Source organism: Eurypyga helias, unplaced genomic scaffold, assembly GCF_000690775.1.
Source record: "Eurypyga helias isolate BGI_N326 unplaced genomic scaffold, ASM69077v1 scaffold14721, whole genome shotgun sequence".
Lineage (NCBI taxonomy): Eukaryota > Metazoa > Chordata > Aves > Eurypygiformes > Eurypygidae > Eurypyga > Eurypyga helias.
In genome coordinates, this window is record NW_010230289.1 from 31,588 (window position 1) to 47,981 (window position 16,394).

At 45.7% G+C, this 16,394-nt stretch overlaps 1 protein-coding gene across 1 annotated transcript in view; it reads left to right on the forward strand.

Moving 5' to 3' along the window:
• Nucleotides 1-16,344, forward strand: part of FGGY (FGGY carbohydrate kinase domain containing) — a gene marked incomplete at its 5' end in the record, with an annotated part of 43,849 nt that extends 27,505 nt beyond the window's left edge. The window contains one exon of the mRNA XM_010160690.1: nucleotides 16,279-16,344. Within this exon, the coding sequence (XP_010158992.1) occupies nucleotides 16,279-16,344 (66 nt within the window). The remainder of the gene's footprint in view (nucleotides 1-16,278) is intronic.
• Nucleotides 16,345-16,394: the final 50 nt, after the last annotated feature.

Sequence of the window (16,394 nt, forward strand, 5' to 3'; positions counted from 1 at the left end):
ACTGGTCGTGGTTGTAAGGTTGTTTGATTTTGCAATAGTCCCATCTAAGGGATGATTCTTGCATTGCATGGAAGGGAGACTAAGCAGGCTTTGCTTTTCATTTGCTTTGTATAACTTAGCCCCTGTGGAAACATTGGATAGCCAGCACATTTGCCATAAGGCACAAAATGCCAAACTTGGGCTTTCTGGACATGAAAGTTTCACTCATCCCAGAGGAGAACCAGGCACGGAAAGAGAGTAAAAGAATCATGAGAAAGAAGATAGGTGTGGCGGGGAATGGGGCTTCTCTTTTTTGGCACTGAACTCCAATATCCCCATCATCTCCCTCTCCTCCCACTCTGACGTTTATTCTTTCCTCACATTGTTGTTGCCTTCTTGGTTGAGCCTCTATTTTGGTTTTTTGGGTTCTCTTTTCTCTTTTCTCTTCTCTTCTCTTCTCTTCTCTTCTCTTCTCTTCTCTTCTCTTCTCTTCTCTTCTCTTCTCTTCTCTTCTCTTCTCTTCTCTTCTCTTCTCTTCTCTCTCCTTTCTCTTCTTCTGTTTCTCTTCTCTTCTCTTCTCTTCTCTTCTCTTCTCTTCTCTTCTCTTCTCTTCTCTTCTCTTCTCTTCTCTTCTCTTCTCTACTCTTTCCATATCTCAGTCCCTTACCTGTGTCCTCAGGTAATAAAAAGCTAGGAGGAAGGGGTGGTTTGTGGCTCATTCAGTGCTGATTCCTCAGGTCCACTCTCAAGACCTGTAGGACTTCAGCAAAGCATCGTGGTGTGTCCTCGGCTTTATGGGTACAGCACAGCCACACAGCACCAATTGGGCTGTGCCTGGTGTTTTTGGGCTGGAAGAGGTAAGATTCATGATCACAGTGCTAAAATAAACTGCTCTCCCCTAGCCAAAGGAATATGAGTTTGTAAATGCCAGTGTTTTGTACATGAGATGATGGCCAGTGGCTGAGGAAGCCAGCTGCCTAGCTTAGCTGCTCAGGATCTGAAAATGGCAAGTCTTTAAAAGCAAAGAGACAGAAGAAGTAATTTATATTAAAACAAACTCTGTCATGAGTCATTTGACTTCTTTTTCTCTTACACACATAGTTTATGTCTCAGGCCTTCTAAGGCCCGAGTAACATCTGATACTCTTTAGGCTGAGCTGGCTCTAATAGGAGTAGGATCCTGCTTCCAGTTACAGTGTACCACTTAGAACTCTATTTAATTTGAGTCTTGTGTTTACAGGCTGTAACTATTACTTATTTGTCATATTTATGGTAATAAAAAGATTGTGATTCAGTCCCGGCCATGCTGTTGAATAGCGCTGTCTCCTCAGTAGCGGCAGAGAAAAAGTGGCCTGAAAAGGGGCTTTTACTTTTTGCCTCATTCGTTTTTCTCGCGTGGCTTTGGTTGTGCGGGGCAGCAGGCACGGGGCGGGATGCAGGTCCCTGGCCATTGCTCCCAGCCGCGACCTCAGTCTTCTATCAGCAGAGCCCTGCACCACACTTCTCACACGGTTTGCGTGTGAGCCGCATGTGATTTTTCTTCCCTTTTACTTTAAAAGAGACAACACCAAAGTGTACGCTACCTCAAAAACACAGATTTGCCTTTTTTTCCTCTTTTTCTTTTCTTGGTCCTCTCAGTTTTCTTCATCCCCTCCCTTCTGCTCCCAGGTTTTCGTTTCAATATTTTTACCAGGTGCAAAAATAGTTGATTGCAGCTAGAAAATATGAAAGGTGTCTGAATTCTTCAGGTCCTGTTAATGGCTTATGCCAAGGCCTGTACAGACCTGAAGGGGGAAAGTGAAACACAGCCGAAGGTCAAAACCCCTTTGTCCCACCCGAGAGCTCGCAGGGAAGGAGTTCCCACATCCCAGCCAGCTTCCCTGGGCAAGGATAACCCTCCAGCCCCCCTGCTAAAAGTGACTGCTCCTTAATTAAGCAGCATGACTCTTCTTCCCTCTAGTGGCTAATTACACAGGATCAGTTTCACACGAGCATTCCATTTAGCTGCCTTTGAACTTCCCTGCCTAATTTTCCTCCCATCCACACTTTTTGCTGTTTTGTAACTGTCTCAATTTCTCCCAACGATGGCATTTGCCATTCTTTTGGTCGTGACTTCAGGAAGGAGGAAAACGTGCTATGGATAGAGAAAACCTTAAATCTGCAGCATAGCAATAGGATTTGGGGTTGGAGAGGATTTTGCACATACTCCACCTATGCATGCTGGATTTTCCCTGCAGCATTTGCCCTAAGGGTTAAGGAAGAAGGGCTTTCCTTGTTTATCAGCATCCCTGTTCCTGTTGTAACTCCTCCAGTATGAGCAGATACGAATGTCCAGAAACGTTAGACACCTCAAATCAGCAGGCTTGTTTAATGTCCTTGAGATAAGAAGTGAATTGCCTGGCTCCACACATCAAACAAATACCATGTAAAATGTAGTGTAGTATTTCTTAGTGGCAGGGATAAAAAAAGCTGTATTGGCCAACGTCGTTCTTGGTAGCAGCCTGCAGTGGGAGATACTGCATCTCCTGGGTGAAACCAGATCAAATCTAACATAAGCCACTGTAGTATCACGTTCTTCTGCGTTTACCTCGGTGTAAATAAAAGCAGGATTTTGCCATGAGAAAATGTGTGTTACCATGGGTTTTATTCCCAGCTTTGCCGCTGACTCAGTCTGCGACCTTGGGCAAGTTGTTTAACTTTGTTCTTCATCCAGCTGATTTGTGAAGCAGCTTTAGTGATGTTTAAGGGTTTTAGAGGCTGGTTTTATAGTTATATTAAATGTGATCGAATGAAAAGTGCAAGGAAAATGAATTATGATGCTAATGATGTTGCTCTGGTGAATTAAAACAAGTAAGAATGGAAAGGCCAGTAGACTGGCAGCCCAGTTGCACACAGTTGGAAAAATCCTTTGACTTCTGAATGGGAAAACAAAGTCTCACTTTTGAACTGCAACCAGTTTGTGATGTGTGGTAATTTTCATTGCTGTGATTGTAGTATGAAAGGTGGCTTAAGTAGTATGGCATGACTACAACTCAGAAGCTCATATCCATTTTTAATATTTAGAACATTCATTACTTTTAAAAAAGTTGTGTTATACATGACAGTGAAATGCGCTTTATATGCAGAATTCTAGTTTTTAGAAAATATTTGGGCAGGAATGGGAGACCACATCCTTTAAAGCCCAAACTCACTTCACGGTTTGTATTGGCAATTCCTGAGGAATAACAAAGGCTGATTCAAGATCAGCATTTTCATTCACCGGGTTGTAGCTTTAGACATCTCATGCTGTTTTGAACACATAACTGAGAGACTGGGTGCTCTTTTTGCTCGGCTACGGAGCCTTCTAAACTGCAGTTGAAGACGTTTGCTGGAGACTTCTGAAAATCAGATGTTATCCCTTCCTGACTGCAGCGGGATCAGGATTAGCAGAAATAACAGCTGCATCTTGCATTGCTGAGCATTTTTTTGATTTGCATCTGAAACGGGTTTGTGACAGGTCAGTAACCCAATCAGTGTAATGTAAAACAATCAGCAGGATAAGGCCTCCTTGTTATAACTGTCCTTTTTCTTGCATGTCTGGGTTGTATGTTTTTTTCATCAAGTTACTGAGTTGTAGAATGGCCTGCATTCCTTCTGTTCCTGTAAAAATGAGATGACTGACAGCTTTTCAGTTGCACATGGTCCTACCATTTGTTGGAAGAGGAGTGGGCAGGATGGGATCCTACCAGATTGTTATATATATAGGGAGAAAAGATCATTGAGTGTGACCGTACGGCTTCTTGTCAAGTGGTTTAACTAGATCTGTTACTGATCCAGTCTGATTTTATATAGAACTTCACAGATTATTACAATTAGTACAATTACAGATTATTCTAATACCAATAGCCATGCCAGAGCAGAACAATGGGGAAGTGTGTTTAGAAAAGTTGTGTAGTAAAATTAAGACTTTCATCAGATAGAAATAATTTAATTTCCCTCCTCCTATTCTAGACTTGTCACAGCCAAAGAAATACCTTTGAACAACTAGCTTTTTTTTTTTTTTTAAATTTGCTGTATTAAGCAGTTTCCAAAGTACAAAATTGCTGCTAATGGAAAAGTGAAACAAATCTGGGATTTTGAGCTAGCGCAGTGTTCGTGCAAGTAATCAGGCTGTACAAAAGGAGCATTCATCTTGCAATGACAGATAAGCGCTAAGGACAGGATTGAAAACTGTAAATATGTTAGCACTTTAAGCGAGAGCACGGCTTCGGCGCTTGTTAGACTCCTCAGCTGCTGTAAACAATATGGATCTTTGAAATGGCCTCGGCTGAGATCTCAGCACATTAGATAATGATATAGTTGTTCGGTTTTGCTTCTTCTGTTTTGTTTTTTCTTTCAGAAAGTACTTTCTGCAAAGAATAGGCCTGTGATGCTGCCAGCACACACGCTTCTCTTTCTCCATGAGCAGACCCAGCGAGGGCTGGAGAGTCACTGTGGGGAGTCAGAACAAGCCTGCAGAGCTGGGCTCTGCCTTTCCCGATTTGTGTACGAGCGAGGAACAGTATGTGCAGCTGCAGTACAACTTTCCTCTCATGGCTCTGCCTCTACCCAAAGCTAGGAAAGGCCCTCTGAGGTCATCCAGGCTCAGTTCACAGTTAGGACACTTCTTGAAGTAGCATCTCAAGAGACGGGGTAGTTGAGGTGGTGACGACGGGGCGGTTTCTCTTGTGTAGCTTTGCAAAGGGTTAACAGGGACTGAGCTGTAACAATGGAGGGTTTCATGTTGTGAAAACTACATACAGTAGAAATCAACTTGAAACCAATAAATCCACTTGGCACAGGACGCTATGAAAAGCCTGCATACCACGGTGACTCGCAAACACTGCGCTCGCTGAGGTTCTGGTTGGTGACCCACAAGTGAAAAGCTCCACGAGCCATTTCAGGCTCTGCTGTTCATCTCTCAGTGTCTTCAGAGGAAAGGCCAGGTCCTCAGCAGCAGGAGTCAGCTCAGTTCTTGGATCAGCTGAATCCTGAAGTGCTTTTTCTTCAGTAGTGTCCCACATTGGCTAGATTTCCCTCCTAAGCGCTTGGTATTAATCTAGTGGTGTGATTAAACCCCTGATTCCCAGGGAATAGATGAGAAACTGAGGTGCAGAAAGCTGGCGTGACTTGTCCAAGATGAAAATTCAGGAGCTGACATATCCGACTGCCCTCCTTACAGTCACAGAAGTTGTGCTGGGAAGAGCTTTCCCCCATAAGCACTTCAGGAGCAGTGAGTAAGAAATTCTTCATTAAAGTGAGCGAAGGGGTGAGGTTTGCTTGGAAATCGGAGCCACAAGGTGCAGCTCGCTGGGGGCTTCTTAAAAAAAGGGAAATAGGATGGGACAGCAAAGTAAAAGTAGGAAGGGTGACCAGCTGGGTGTTGTAAGGTTAGAACATCCCTCGGGAGGCATTCAGTGCTGTTTGTCTTTCCCGGAGACAGAAAGGACAGCTTAGAAGCAAGCTCACCATCTTTCCCACCTGGCCAAAATTTGGAGGTGGGAAGGCAGAGACTGCCTAGTGTGCTCTTCTCTTCGAGATCTCAGCTTTAAAGATAACCCCTGGGGCAGGATGGTGCTGCATTGGATCTCGGGCTGTGAGCCAGCCACTTGAGGACTCGCTCGCATGCGAACTGCACTTTCAATTCTAGCGGGTGCGTTCTCAGACAGAACCAGCTATTGTTTGGGGCGCAGTCAGTTATCAAATGCACTCTTTTTCTGTTCGCCACATGAATACATGTGCTTTCTTAGAAGGTCTCCTAAGGAAAAGGATGCCTCAGATACCTTTAAAAAGTCCTGCTGGCGATGCTGGGTGGCAGGTTTCGATTTGCTCATTAAAAGGGGTTGTGTAATATTACTGGAATCAAAGGCTCTTTTATGGCTCTGGGGCAGGTGGGGTTTAACAGCCCTTGGTTTTGGGTTTGTATGGAAAAATGTCAGGGCTGACAGGTAGCTGGGGTAGTGAGGAGGGTAACTTCTGACATTTACTTACAAGAATAGGTTCTTCCCAGTGAATTCGTGGAAGTTGTGCCTGCAGGTTTTTCTGCACATAATGTAATTGCAGTACTCAGAGAGGTGGTGTGTGCAGAGCGGTTGCTACTTACAGAGCAGTTTTAATGCTAAAGAGAACGGTATTTACCGCTTCCCAATGGTCTCCAAGAGATACAAGCCAAACTTTTTAGGAGCAAGAGGAGCAGAACATGTTCGGATGTGACTATAACAAGTTTCCTCATATTAATCTCTCTGAAATCTGTGTCCAGAGGAATTCGGCAGTTCAGGTTGGGATTCTCCCTCCTGCTGTTGGAGCATGTTTGGTGACAGATGGCTGTCCCATCCGTCAGACCAGGCTTCCCAGGTTTTTAAGGAACCAAGAGCTTTCTGAAGTTTTGTAGCAATGTGTCCAGCATTTAGAGTGCTTTTAGGAACAGCACTCTCCTGGACTGACAGTTCTAACGGCAGAAGAGCAAATGAGAGCAGTAGCTTCTCATCCCTGGCTGCCACTGTTTTTCAGGCCTAGAGAAGAGAGAGTGCCCCTGTTTTTAACCAAACGGGACACCGTCAGCTGATCAGCGCACCTTGCTTTAGCTCTCACTCAGTTTAGTCATTGTAGCCTCTGATTTGGGAGAGAAAAGGACTTCTGGGAACAGCGTGCCAGAAAAGGTTGTGAACTCTTTGCAGCAGCCATGGCAAGGAACCCGAAAGCCCTCTGCCATAGCCAGCTGCCGCCTGTACTCTGCTTCACAAGGAGGAATGGCTACGCAGTCCCGTTTTGAACCCTTGAGAGATTTCTCACTTCTTCTAGGTTTTACTCTGCCCGCCACACGTTCCAGATCTGTAAAATATCAGTTTTGTTTCAAGTTCAATGTTTTGTTGGCGATAGGATGTCCGTAAGGTTACCAGAAAGGCTCCCTTCAGGTTCTAATGGAGTTTTACTCTCTGTTTTAACATCTCAACCTTCTATTCGTTTACAGTAGTGAAAGACTTTTTTTTTTAAAGGTCTCATGTTTTTTATGGGCCCCTGTCCACGGTAATTTCCCAAATGCAGTCCAGATTGAGTAAAATGTAAGCATAATTCCAAGGTATAAAGTTTTTTTATAGTAAACCACACATCAGATTAACTAGATAAAAAATAATCCCAAATCAAAATTCACAGCAGGGATTTCCCTCATTAACCTCAGGAGGACACTGGAGCACAGCAAAGAATATATTTGAAAGGTGAGGGAAAGAAATAAGGAAATAGGGGAAGAATAATTAGATGGAGAAGAGTGAAATGTTGCAAATAGTTTCAATTTCTTGACAGAGTAACCCTAAAGCAAAGTGTAGTCAGAAGTTGTTTTTATGATGAAATCCCAGCTAGATACCCCAAAAATGCTAAAACCCACCGAGTGGGGAAATGAACAGAGAGACGTGTGCAGATTAATTAGATCGAAAAAATGTTTTGACAGCGTAAGTGAACATAAGGAAGGAATTGAGAGAACCCGATCCAGTTCTCCATGTGTAAATGATGCCTTAGCCATAGCTCATAAAGCAAATACAGATGCAAAAAGAAGGAAAAAAGCCCCCTTTCCTACCCCTTCCCCCAGTAAACCCAATCCATTGCCAGATGGCAAATAATAGTTTGAACTCAGTGATTAAATGCAAGGAAAGCTGTATGTTCAGCATGATCGTGAAAACAAATCAGCTGAATAAATCTGAATTTTGCACCTTAAAGGAAGTGGTGCAGTTCAGCTAAATACTGTGTCGAGTACAGAGCCGAGCATCAGGACGTCCTGTGTGGATGCAACTTCTCTCTCTTACCGTCCCCTGTCCAAACGACTCCTTCTGCTTTCTGTCCTGCTTATGTCTTTTGTGGTGCGAGTTAGCGTGGAAACACACCCCTACCCCAAAGGTTTTACCACCTAAGAGTGGGGGTGAAAGGACAGATAGAGCAAGCAGAGGGGCAAAAAAAGCCAGAGAAGCCACGTAACTTGTTCCAGGTTGTGCAGCAGAGCAGTGCCTTACCCCGTCACCAGCAGCGATGAGTATGGAGGGGGCTGATGTAGCTGTAGTGCAGCGCCCTGCCCTGGGACCTGATGAAGGAGTCTGATCGCCTAACTCCCAGGTGAGCTTGCTGTTGAACAGAACTGCCTGTCAGCGTGACGTTTCCAAGCCTAAAAAGCAGGTTAAATCAATATATTTTCACGTGGTTTATATGGACAAACCTTCTTACAGTCTATTGTAACAGCGATGCTGTGTGTGGTTAACAAATTTATTCCGCCTCAGAAGGGGGTGAGGGAAATGTACAGCCTGTGCCAGTTGGTGTTGTCAGGGAGCCTCCCTGTTGGTAAGGAACCTGCCAGCCCTGGCATGGCCACCCACAGCGGGGGGCTGGCGAGGAGGCAGAGCATGCCTCAGGCTGTGGAAACCAGCCTGCTGGGCAGCAACCCCAGCAGGGACCGTGATGGCGTGTCACCAGTACGTACACCTTCGCTCATAGACGTTGTAAAGTGGACGTACACCTCACGAGCGATCTCCACACGCTCACTCAGGGTGAGCGCGGCTGAACCGTGCACCAGCTCCGGTGCAGATGCCTTAGATGTTGCCCACAGACTGTTGATTCATGGCACCCGGTGCCAGCAATCTGTAAAACTGAAACAGGAGCTGAACACTTGGGCTCTTTCCATTGCCCGGGTAAGCTGAAACCCCTGCTAAGCAGTCAAGTTTGCATCCAAGCAGCTTTGGGCACTAAGAGGTGCCAGCAGCAGAGCCCTCACAAAGCAAACTGCTTCATGATTTGATAGTCAAAGGCAACTCGGGAGAGCGCAGAGTCAAATCAACAACAAAACAACCTATATTTAGTAGCAGTGTGGCTGGAGCTTAGACCCAAACATAGTTTCCAGCTGATAGATGATGTGGCAATCAGAGCTGACCCTCATCCCATTCTAAATTTGGTCTGCGGAATAAGTAATTAATATCATCGCTAGCACAACGAGCCACCCTTTACAGCAGCTGCATTGCCACTGCTGCTCCTCTTATGGCTTTGTCTGTCGGCCTGGCCGAAGCACGAGCTTTGTGCGGCACTGAGCTGTGGCAGCCAGTCTGTCTGACACTCGGTGCGGTCACTGACCCAGGGGAAAAGTAGCTGCTCTGGAAGCAGAAGTGGTACCGTGGCTGTACCTGCACTCGTCTCTACTGTGATGTGACCTCTTGTCCGTTTGTTCTTGTCTCTGGTACGAGGGAGTGGAAACCAAGCTCCTGTGGTACAGGACAGGTCAAGGGATATGTGCTGGGTGTGGAGGGCTGCAGGAGCACCGAGAGCTCCGTCTGCCACCCGCAGTGCAAAACTAGGGGCAGACCTAGAGTTCGCAAGCTCTGTGTCCGAGCCAAACCAAACCTGGGGGAAAATGCCTATTTCAGGGAGAGGTAACTGAAAATTAAAAAAGTAAATTACATATCCCAGGTAACTCGGGGAATCTGCCACAAACTTTCTGCATCCTGATTCAGCGCTTGAACTAGAAAACTACCTTGTTGCAGTACTGAGGACCCATCCAAGTTGGCCCTGTCAACTGAAATGGGATGCTCTAGAGGTAGAACAATGTTGAGCTGCTTCTAAGCTCCCTGACTGATTCCCCTCCACCACAGTAACAGTCTTCGACAAACAAATGTATAAAATATTCCTCCAAGATGGGCCAGTGCTGTTATCCGATGTATGGATAGTGAGATTCCAAAGGCTAGTGACTTTTCCTGGAAGACAGACGTGAACTCAAGTTCTGAGCTGGTGTCCTGCTCACCCATTCCCTTTCTTCCCAGTTCTCTGTAGTCTGACTTACAGACCCAGACAGACAGAAATACTCTCTCCCTCTCTGAGGTTTGATATGAACACAGAAATCTATGTTGGAACAGAGCAAAAGGAAAACACAAGCTTGTGTGAAATTTTCCACCTTTTCACTAAATGAATGAAAGCCAAATTTTCACACTTTGGTCTTAGGTGTGAAATTTTTGCTCAGCTCTCATATTTATCCATAATGTGTTTTAAAACTTGGCTCACTCCGCTCAGAATACCACAGAGAATTGAGTTACAGATTTTGGGCTTTGTGCACGCTGCCAAGATCTGCCCCTATAACTCAAACAAATTTAAGAGGGGGAAAAAAAACCCACTAGAAAAATATTGTATATGGTCCATCACATGCTTTCTTCATGCAGTCATATACCACTAAAAACTAATGTTCTGCCAGGGCTCTGTTACATAAATACATTCGTGCAACTCCTGTAAGCATAGATAAGATGAATTTTGCATCTCCAGGCTGTTGAGTAAGCAATCCCTAAATAAAAGCCTGTAAGAAAATAGCAGCCTTGCTTACAATTCTTAGAAAAGTTTAGAAGTATTTCTTGAATATCAGCATTTCAAGAAATCTGTTCCATCAAATCCAAATATATCTGTTGGGACTTAGAATGATGTTAGTTTGCATGTTAGTCTCAGCTTGGGTGTGTGGAATAGCAATGAGTGAGAGAGAGGTTCTTCACTGTTGAAAACCAGTAAAAATGATTACATATAACATTATTTACTGTGCTTTTTAGGCAGTCTTAGAAGCGTAAAGAAAGTCAGTCTGTTAGTTTGGAGGTACTTACACCTGCTGAATTCTGCACATCAGAACAAATCCACTGGGGAAGAACGTTCCTCATGGTGAATGGGGCAGCTTTGAAATTGTTTCCCTCTGATGCTGGATCTGTGACAGCAGAGCTGTACAAAACCACCAGAGAGTCGGGATTGACCCGAGTGGGAGTCTGGGTGTTGTGCCCAGGGTAAGGAAGGCGAAATTTGCCTTTCAGAGCTCTGTGTGGTTCACCTTCCATGCATGCGCTCCTGTCATTCCCAGGAGTATGTGAGGAAGCACGTCTGGGGGTATGGATTTCTCACTAGGTTTGGGTGTAGGAACGGCAGCGTTTGGTCACTTGGCTTGTATTGCCACACTTAGAATAAATATCATTTTCTCCTTTGCCTGAGGTGAGGTGAATTAACAACTTGGGCTTGGGAAGAAGAAAAGTGAGCCATGGCTCTCATTGCAGCTTGTTCTGAGATTCATGGATTAATTATGTTATAATTTATGATCCAGAACTGGTTTACAGCAGAGGTATTTTTCATCCTTCCCATCATTCATAGGCCAGGCATTCTTGGTGCAACAGAACCATGGCTGTCACCAGACAAGCCCTAAACCGGCAGCGTTGACAGAGAAAACTGGCTTAATTTAATCTTTTTTTAAAATTTAATCAATTTTAAATTTTAATTTAATTTTTAACTTAATTAATTAAAACCCCTCCTGGTTTTCATATTGTCTAAGGATCCTTCCTCCAGGTAGCCGGCACGCTGTGGCTGTAACTGCAGCATGGTACACCCACGCAATTTGGTGAGCTTTGCTGTTCGTGTGCGCAGGCCAATTGCTTTCGGCCACTGACACTTCACAGTAAAACTTTAGATGATACGTGGTTGTTTTCAGTGTTAATAACTACGCTAGGTAAAGGTCCAAACATTTCTTGGGATTATCAAAATGAGTAAGTGGGGAGAACACAGCTGGGAAATTGTGCTCAAATGCCTCATCCATTTAACTTTGGATACAATTTTTGAAGAGCCTAAGTAAAGCAAAAGGCCAAATTCTTAACAGCACTGGTGTTCCCAGCTCATTAATTTCAGTAGGATTTTGTTACTTGTTTTACCAGCACGCTAACCTAAGACTGACATCCCTAAATCTGATTTGGATGCCCCAACCCTGGTAGTGTCCAAGGCCAGGCTGGATGAGGCTTGGAGCAACCTGGTCTAGTGGAAGGTGTCCCTGCCCATGGCAGGGGGGGTGGAACTAGGGGGTCTTTTAGGTCCCTTCCAACCCAAAACCTTCTTTGATTCTATGGTTTCTCATTTGATGTGTGGTTTTAAGGGCCTACATCCCATTAGTTTTCAATCATATTCAGCCACACAAGTCCTTGAGTCACTATTGAAAATCAGAACTGGGGTCTCTTCTCAAGTGGGCTAATCTTCCTCGGCTCCCTCTGTAGTCCCAAGGGAGGTGGGCTGCTTTAGGCGGATGAGCAGGATAGTGCTGGGCTAAAAACCTTTTCCTTTCAATTACTAAAGGGACAATGGTTGACATTTCCAGCTTTTGTAGGCTATGCCAAAATGAGGTTTCCATATGAGATAGGGTCTTCCCTGAGTTCCAAGTAGGGTTTTCCTGGGAGATCTGCTCCCTGCTAAGACTACACCGAGTGTCTGAAACTTTGCCCCCACCCCAGATCATGCTGAAGAGCAGAACTGAGCCAGTGGTACCGGGTGAGTTTGTTTGGCTGCTGATCTTCCCAGCTGGGTCACCCTTCCAGAAGCAAAATGGCACCTTGTTCCAAAATCCTGGTGAGTCTTGGAGAACTTGGTTGCCTGGGCCTGTGCCTTCTGTCCTGGGCAGGGTAACCCCTTCGTCTAACTCTCTCCATGGTAAGCAGCGTGTTTACTGGCTTGTATCTGTCTCAGCTTTGACACTCTAACAAAAGGTTAGAAATCATGAATGCATCCCTTTATTTCTGCTCCACAGTGCCTCTCTTTTTTTCTGTGTAAACCCTTCACTTGCCTCTTGCCCAGCCTTTAGAAACGATGATCAAATGCGAACTTTCAGGGTTTATTTATAGCATAGCCTTTATGGAAAGAGAGAAAAGAAATTATTAAAAAGCAATTTTACAAAATATTTTGTTTTAAGAGAGAATTCATTGTGTCTAAATCACTGTATTCATTGTGCTGTCTAGACTGGCAAACAAAGAAGATAGAGCGTCATTCAAATTAAGATTGTGAAATTCTTGGTGACTGGAATTATGGATTTGGATGTCAACCCTCAAACGAACTATTTCTGAACAGCAGTATTATCACTTTGCTATATTTAAGGCTTTGTTGGAGACTGAAAAGTGCACAAGGTTGATCTGATTCAGTAATGCGATTCTAATGTTCCTTTGTTTCCAATTTCATTATAAATTCATATTTTCAATGTTCTGTTCCTCTTTGTCCCCAGAAGATTGTTGAAAAGACTCTCCTCTGGGAGTAAAGTTTTTGTTCAAACTAACAATGACCAAACTGACTTTAAAAACCAAAAAAACACACAACGGAAATGCAAATTAGGAGAGGGAATCAATTTGGGATATTTTGAGCAACCTAGAATGAGTGAGTTGTTGAAAATTGCCGGCTGTGTATTTTTTTAATGTGTTATTCCACATTACAGTGGTAGTTGCTGTGAGACCTTAATGCTGTGGATTCTCAAGGACGAAAGTATTTTACCTTATAAACTGGAAAGACACGGCATCTTCCTCCATAGCTGAACGTGGGTACCTGGGTGCACCAGCAGAAGATAAGCAACAGCCAGGCCCCCGTCCTAGTTTAGATCAGGGCTTGAAGGGCTGGTTTTCCCTTAGGGACCTCTCTAGCTGCCCTGCTGTCGCCCCCACTCATGGAATCAGGTTTTAGGTTGGAGAAGACCCTTGAGATCATCGAGTCCAACCCTAAACTCGGAGCAGCGGCTCCCTCCCTGGCTGCCCATCAGAGGACGGGGCCTGTGTGCCAGGGATTTCAGGCCTGGGGAGGCCTCAGGGAGCGGCAGCTTTCAGCAGGCCCAGGGAGACGGTTTCACCCTTTGAGGGCCGCTGCTGCAAAGCGCTTGGTCCCAGAGCCGGGGTGTCGCAGGTGTCCTGCGTGGTGATGGGGTACGGCGGGAGGGCCCCCCAGCCAGGGCCAGGGCTGCAGCGGGACAGCCGAGCTGACCAGGGCTGCCCTCGCACCATCCACGCCTGCTGGAGCTGGTGCTGGTGGCTGTTGTCGTGATCCAGCCTGAGGAGACTTGCAGTTCGATGAGTAACAGCGTAAAAATAAAACCTGTCTGAAGATGTGTTTATCTCCAAAGGCTGGCTTGTTTCCCAAAGCAGCGGGAATGCGTGTTTCAGCACTGGAAGTCGTAAGAGGCTCCAGAGTAGAGCAGAACATGATGTGTACAGTACTTAGGGCAGAAGCAGTGCATGTCCTGTTTGTCCTGTTCCCTTAATGCTGCCCAGAACGGGGCAGCAGCAGGCAGACCCCGTGTGAGCATGGAGCGGGTGGATGGCAAAGCTGGGCTCTCCCTTTCATTTCTTGTTACATCTGAAAACAAAGTGGATTTGTCTGCGACATTTAGACCCTTTAGATGTCTTGGTTTACTTCTGGTGCAGCATCTCCAAGGGAATTCCAAAGGAGGTATAAAACAGGGAGCAGAATGCGAGACAACGCTTTCCATGAGTGAGAGTGCTTCGAGGGGCTTTACCTTTGCCGTATGTTTTCCGTAAGACACAAAGGGATCTGGAAAAGCAGTATTGGCTGTAACAGAGGGAATTGTCTTTTACTTTGAGGAGGGGGATTTCCTGTGTTTTCATTCATTTTTATGAGCAACCTCTAAATCTAGCTGGCCATGTAAGGGAGTTGTAAAAGTCAGACTATTGTAAGCAGGAGTAATGCTTGAGCAAGTGTCACCTGTTAAAGAACAGGGAATAAACGCCCATTTCTCTTACTGGGAAAGGTACCAACCTCTCTGTGCCAGTATTTTAATCTGGCTGGTGTGCAGAGCCTCTGTGCCAGCAGGCTCACATGTCCCAGAGAAAAGAACACGCTATCTCATTGGAAGTGTTATTTCAAGGGTGTTTCTTGGAGAATCAAAGTCCAGTCAACTTCGGCACGTATGGAGTATAGGCGTATGAGCGCACAGAAACATTCCCTGATGCTTTATGAGGAGCACTAACAGCGTAAATCCTGACCGTGCCACCACTGCCAGTGCCTTTTGCTTTGGTAGAGCCATGATTTCGTACGGCATTAAGTCCCTGAAGTTGACAAAGGTAGGGAGTAGGTGTTCCCGTTCTCCATGCCAGGTACCACTGCAGGTTCAGCCAAGCCGGGCAGGGCTGGGACCGCCTGCTGCTGTGGCACACGGGTGGCATCCCGGGTGCTTTCTGCCTGGCTGAGGAAACATTGCTGTGCACGGGAGAGAGCACCTGCGGGCTTCACCGGCAGCCCTCTTACCTCCCAGCATTTAGGGCATGATCCTATTTCTTTAAGACAGGGAAAATGAGAAACGAGAAGATGTAAGGTCTGCTGGTCATTTTGCCTATCCTCAGGGCCTCCCTGCCTGTCCTGGGCTAGTGAAACTGCGCTTACGTTCCTCATGGACGCTGTAAAGTTTTGGTAGATCCTCAGCTGTAAAATGCTGCGTTAGTGAGAAGCAGAGATTTCACTACAGCAGATAATTGCAGCCTATAAAATCACCCAACCCTTTGAAAAATGGAGCCGTAGGCTTTGACCGGGTGGCTTCCAGCAGCAGCACCGGCTGGCTGATCTCGAGGGGTCGTTCTGAGACGCTCACGGTGCCGTGCTTTAGGCGCTCGCATTAAAACGGATTGAGGGGGCTGCTTAGAAACCCTGACCGTGGACAGAGGTGTAGTCAGGCCTGCTTCTTGAAGCCTGATCGTTTGTGTTTAACACTGTTCCATCTGAAAGCTGTTGCTTGAGTACTCCCTGGGAAACAACTGCCACTGAAAGCTGTTTTGAGTGGAAGTTGCCTGCTGCCTCCACCCTCGCCTGGGAACTTGATTTTCAGCATCGGTGATTAGCGTCTCAGTCCAGTGGGATTGCTCAGGAGAATCCGCAGAAAATCAGAATCTCACAGGGATCAGGAAAGGGACCAGATTATTTGGTCCCTTCCCCACAGGACTGTCCCAGAGGCCCCTTCTGCAGGGGGTTCTGCGAGATCTCTCCATCCGACTTTGTCTTGGCAGAGTAGGATCAAAGCCTGTCTCTTGCACCTTCATGTGGGGGCAGCCCGGGCTCTCCAAGGGAACTCTGGAGTTACCTACAGCTGCTGGAGCGCGCCCGAGTCCTCCCTTGCTGCGGGGAACCGATGCTTTAAAAATATGATTAAAGGATCTCATGTAAAGCATCATTTTATTTGAGAAATCTCCCCTCCGGGGATGCAGTGTTTAACATTTCCTTTGGTTAGTGTAAATAGCAAAAGATAAGTCTGTTCCGCCTCGGACTCCCGGCGCGAAAGAGGAACAGATTTTGGTTTACCGAGGGGTCTGCAGGCCTTTGTTCTCATGACAACTGTATAATGGGATTGAACGTATTTTGTGCCATCTGGCCTGTTCAGCCGAAACAAAATACATCAGTAATGTTCCGATTGGTTTTTGAAACATCTTGTTCTTGTCAAAAAGTATTTTAAATCGAAACAGGCTTTTGCAGTTTCTGTTTTGTCTTTTACTAGGAGGCCATGGCGAAAATGGGGAAAATCGGGAGAGTGGTGCAGCCCAACCAGGAGCACAGGAGGTAAAAGGGGTTTGGTGCGTTTGCGTGCGGATCTGCCGGCTGTGCGGGCTCACC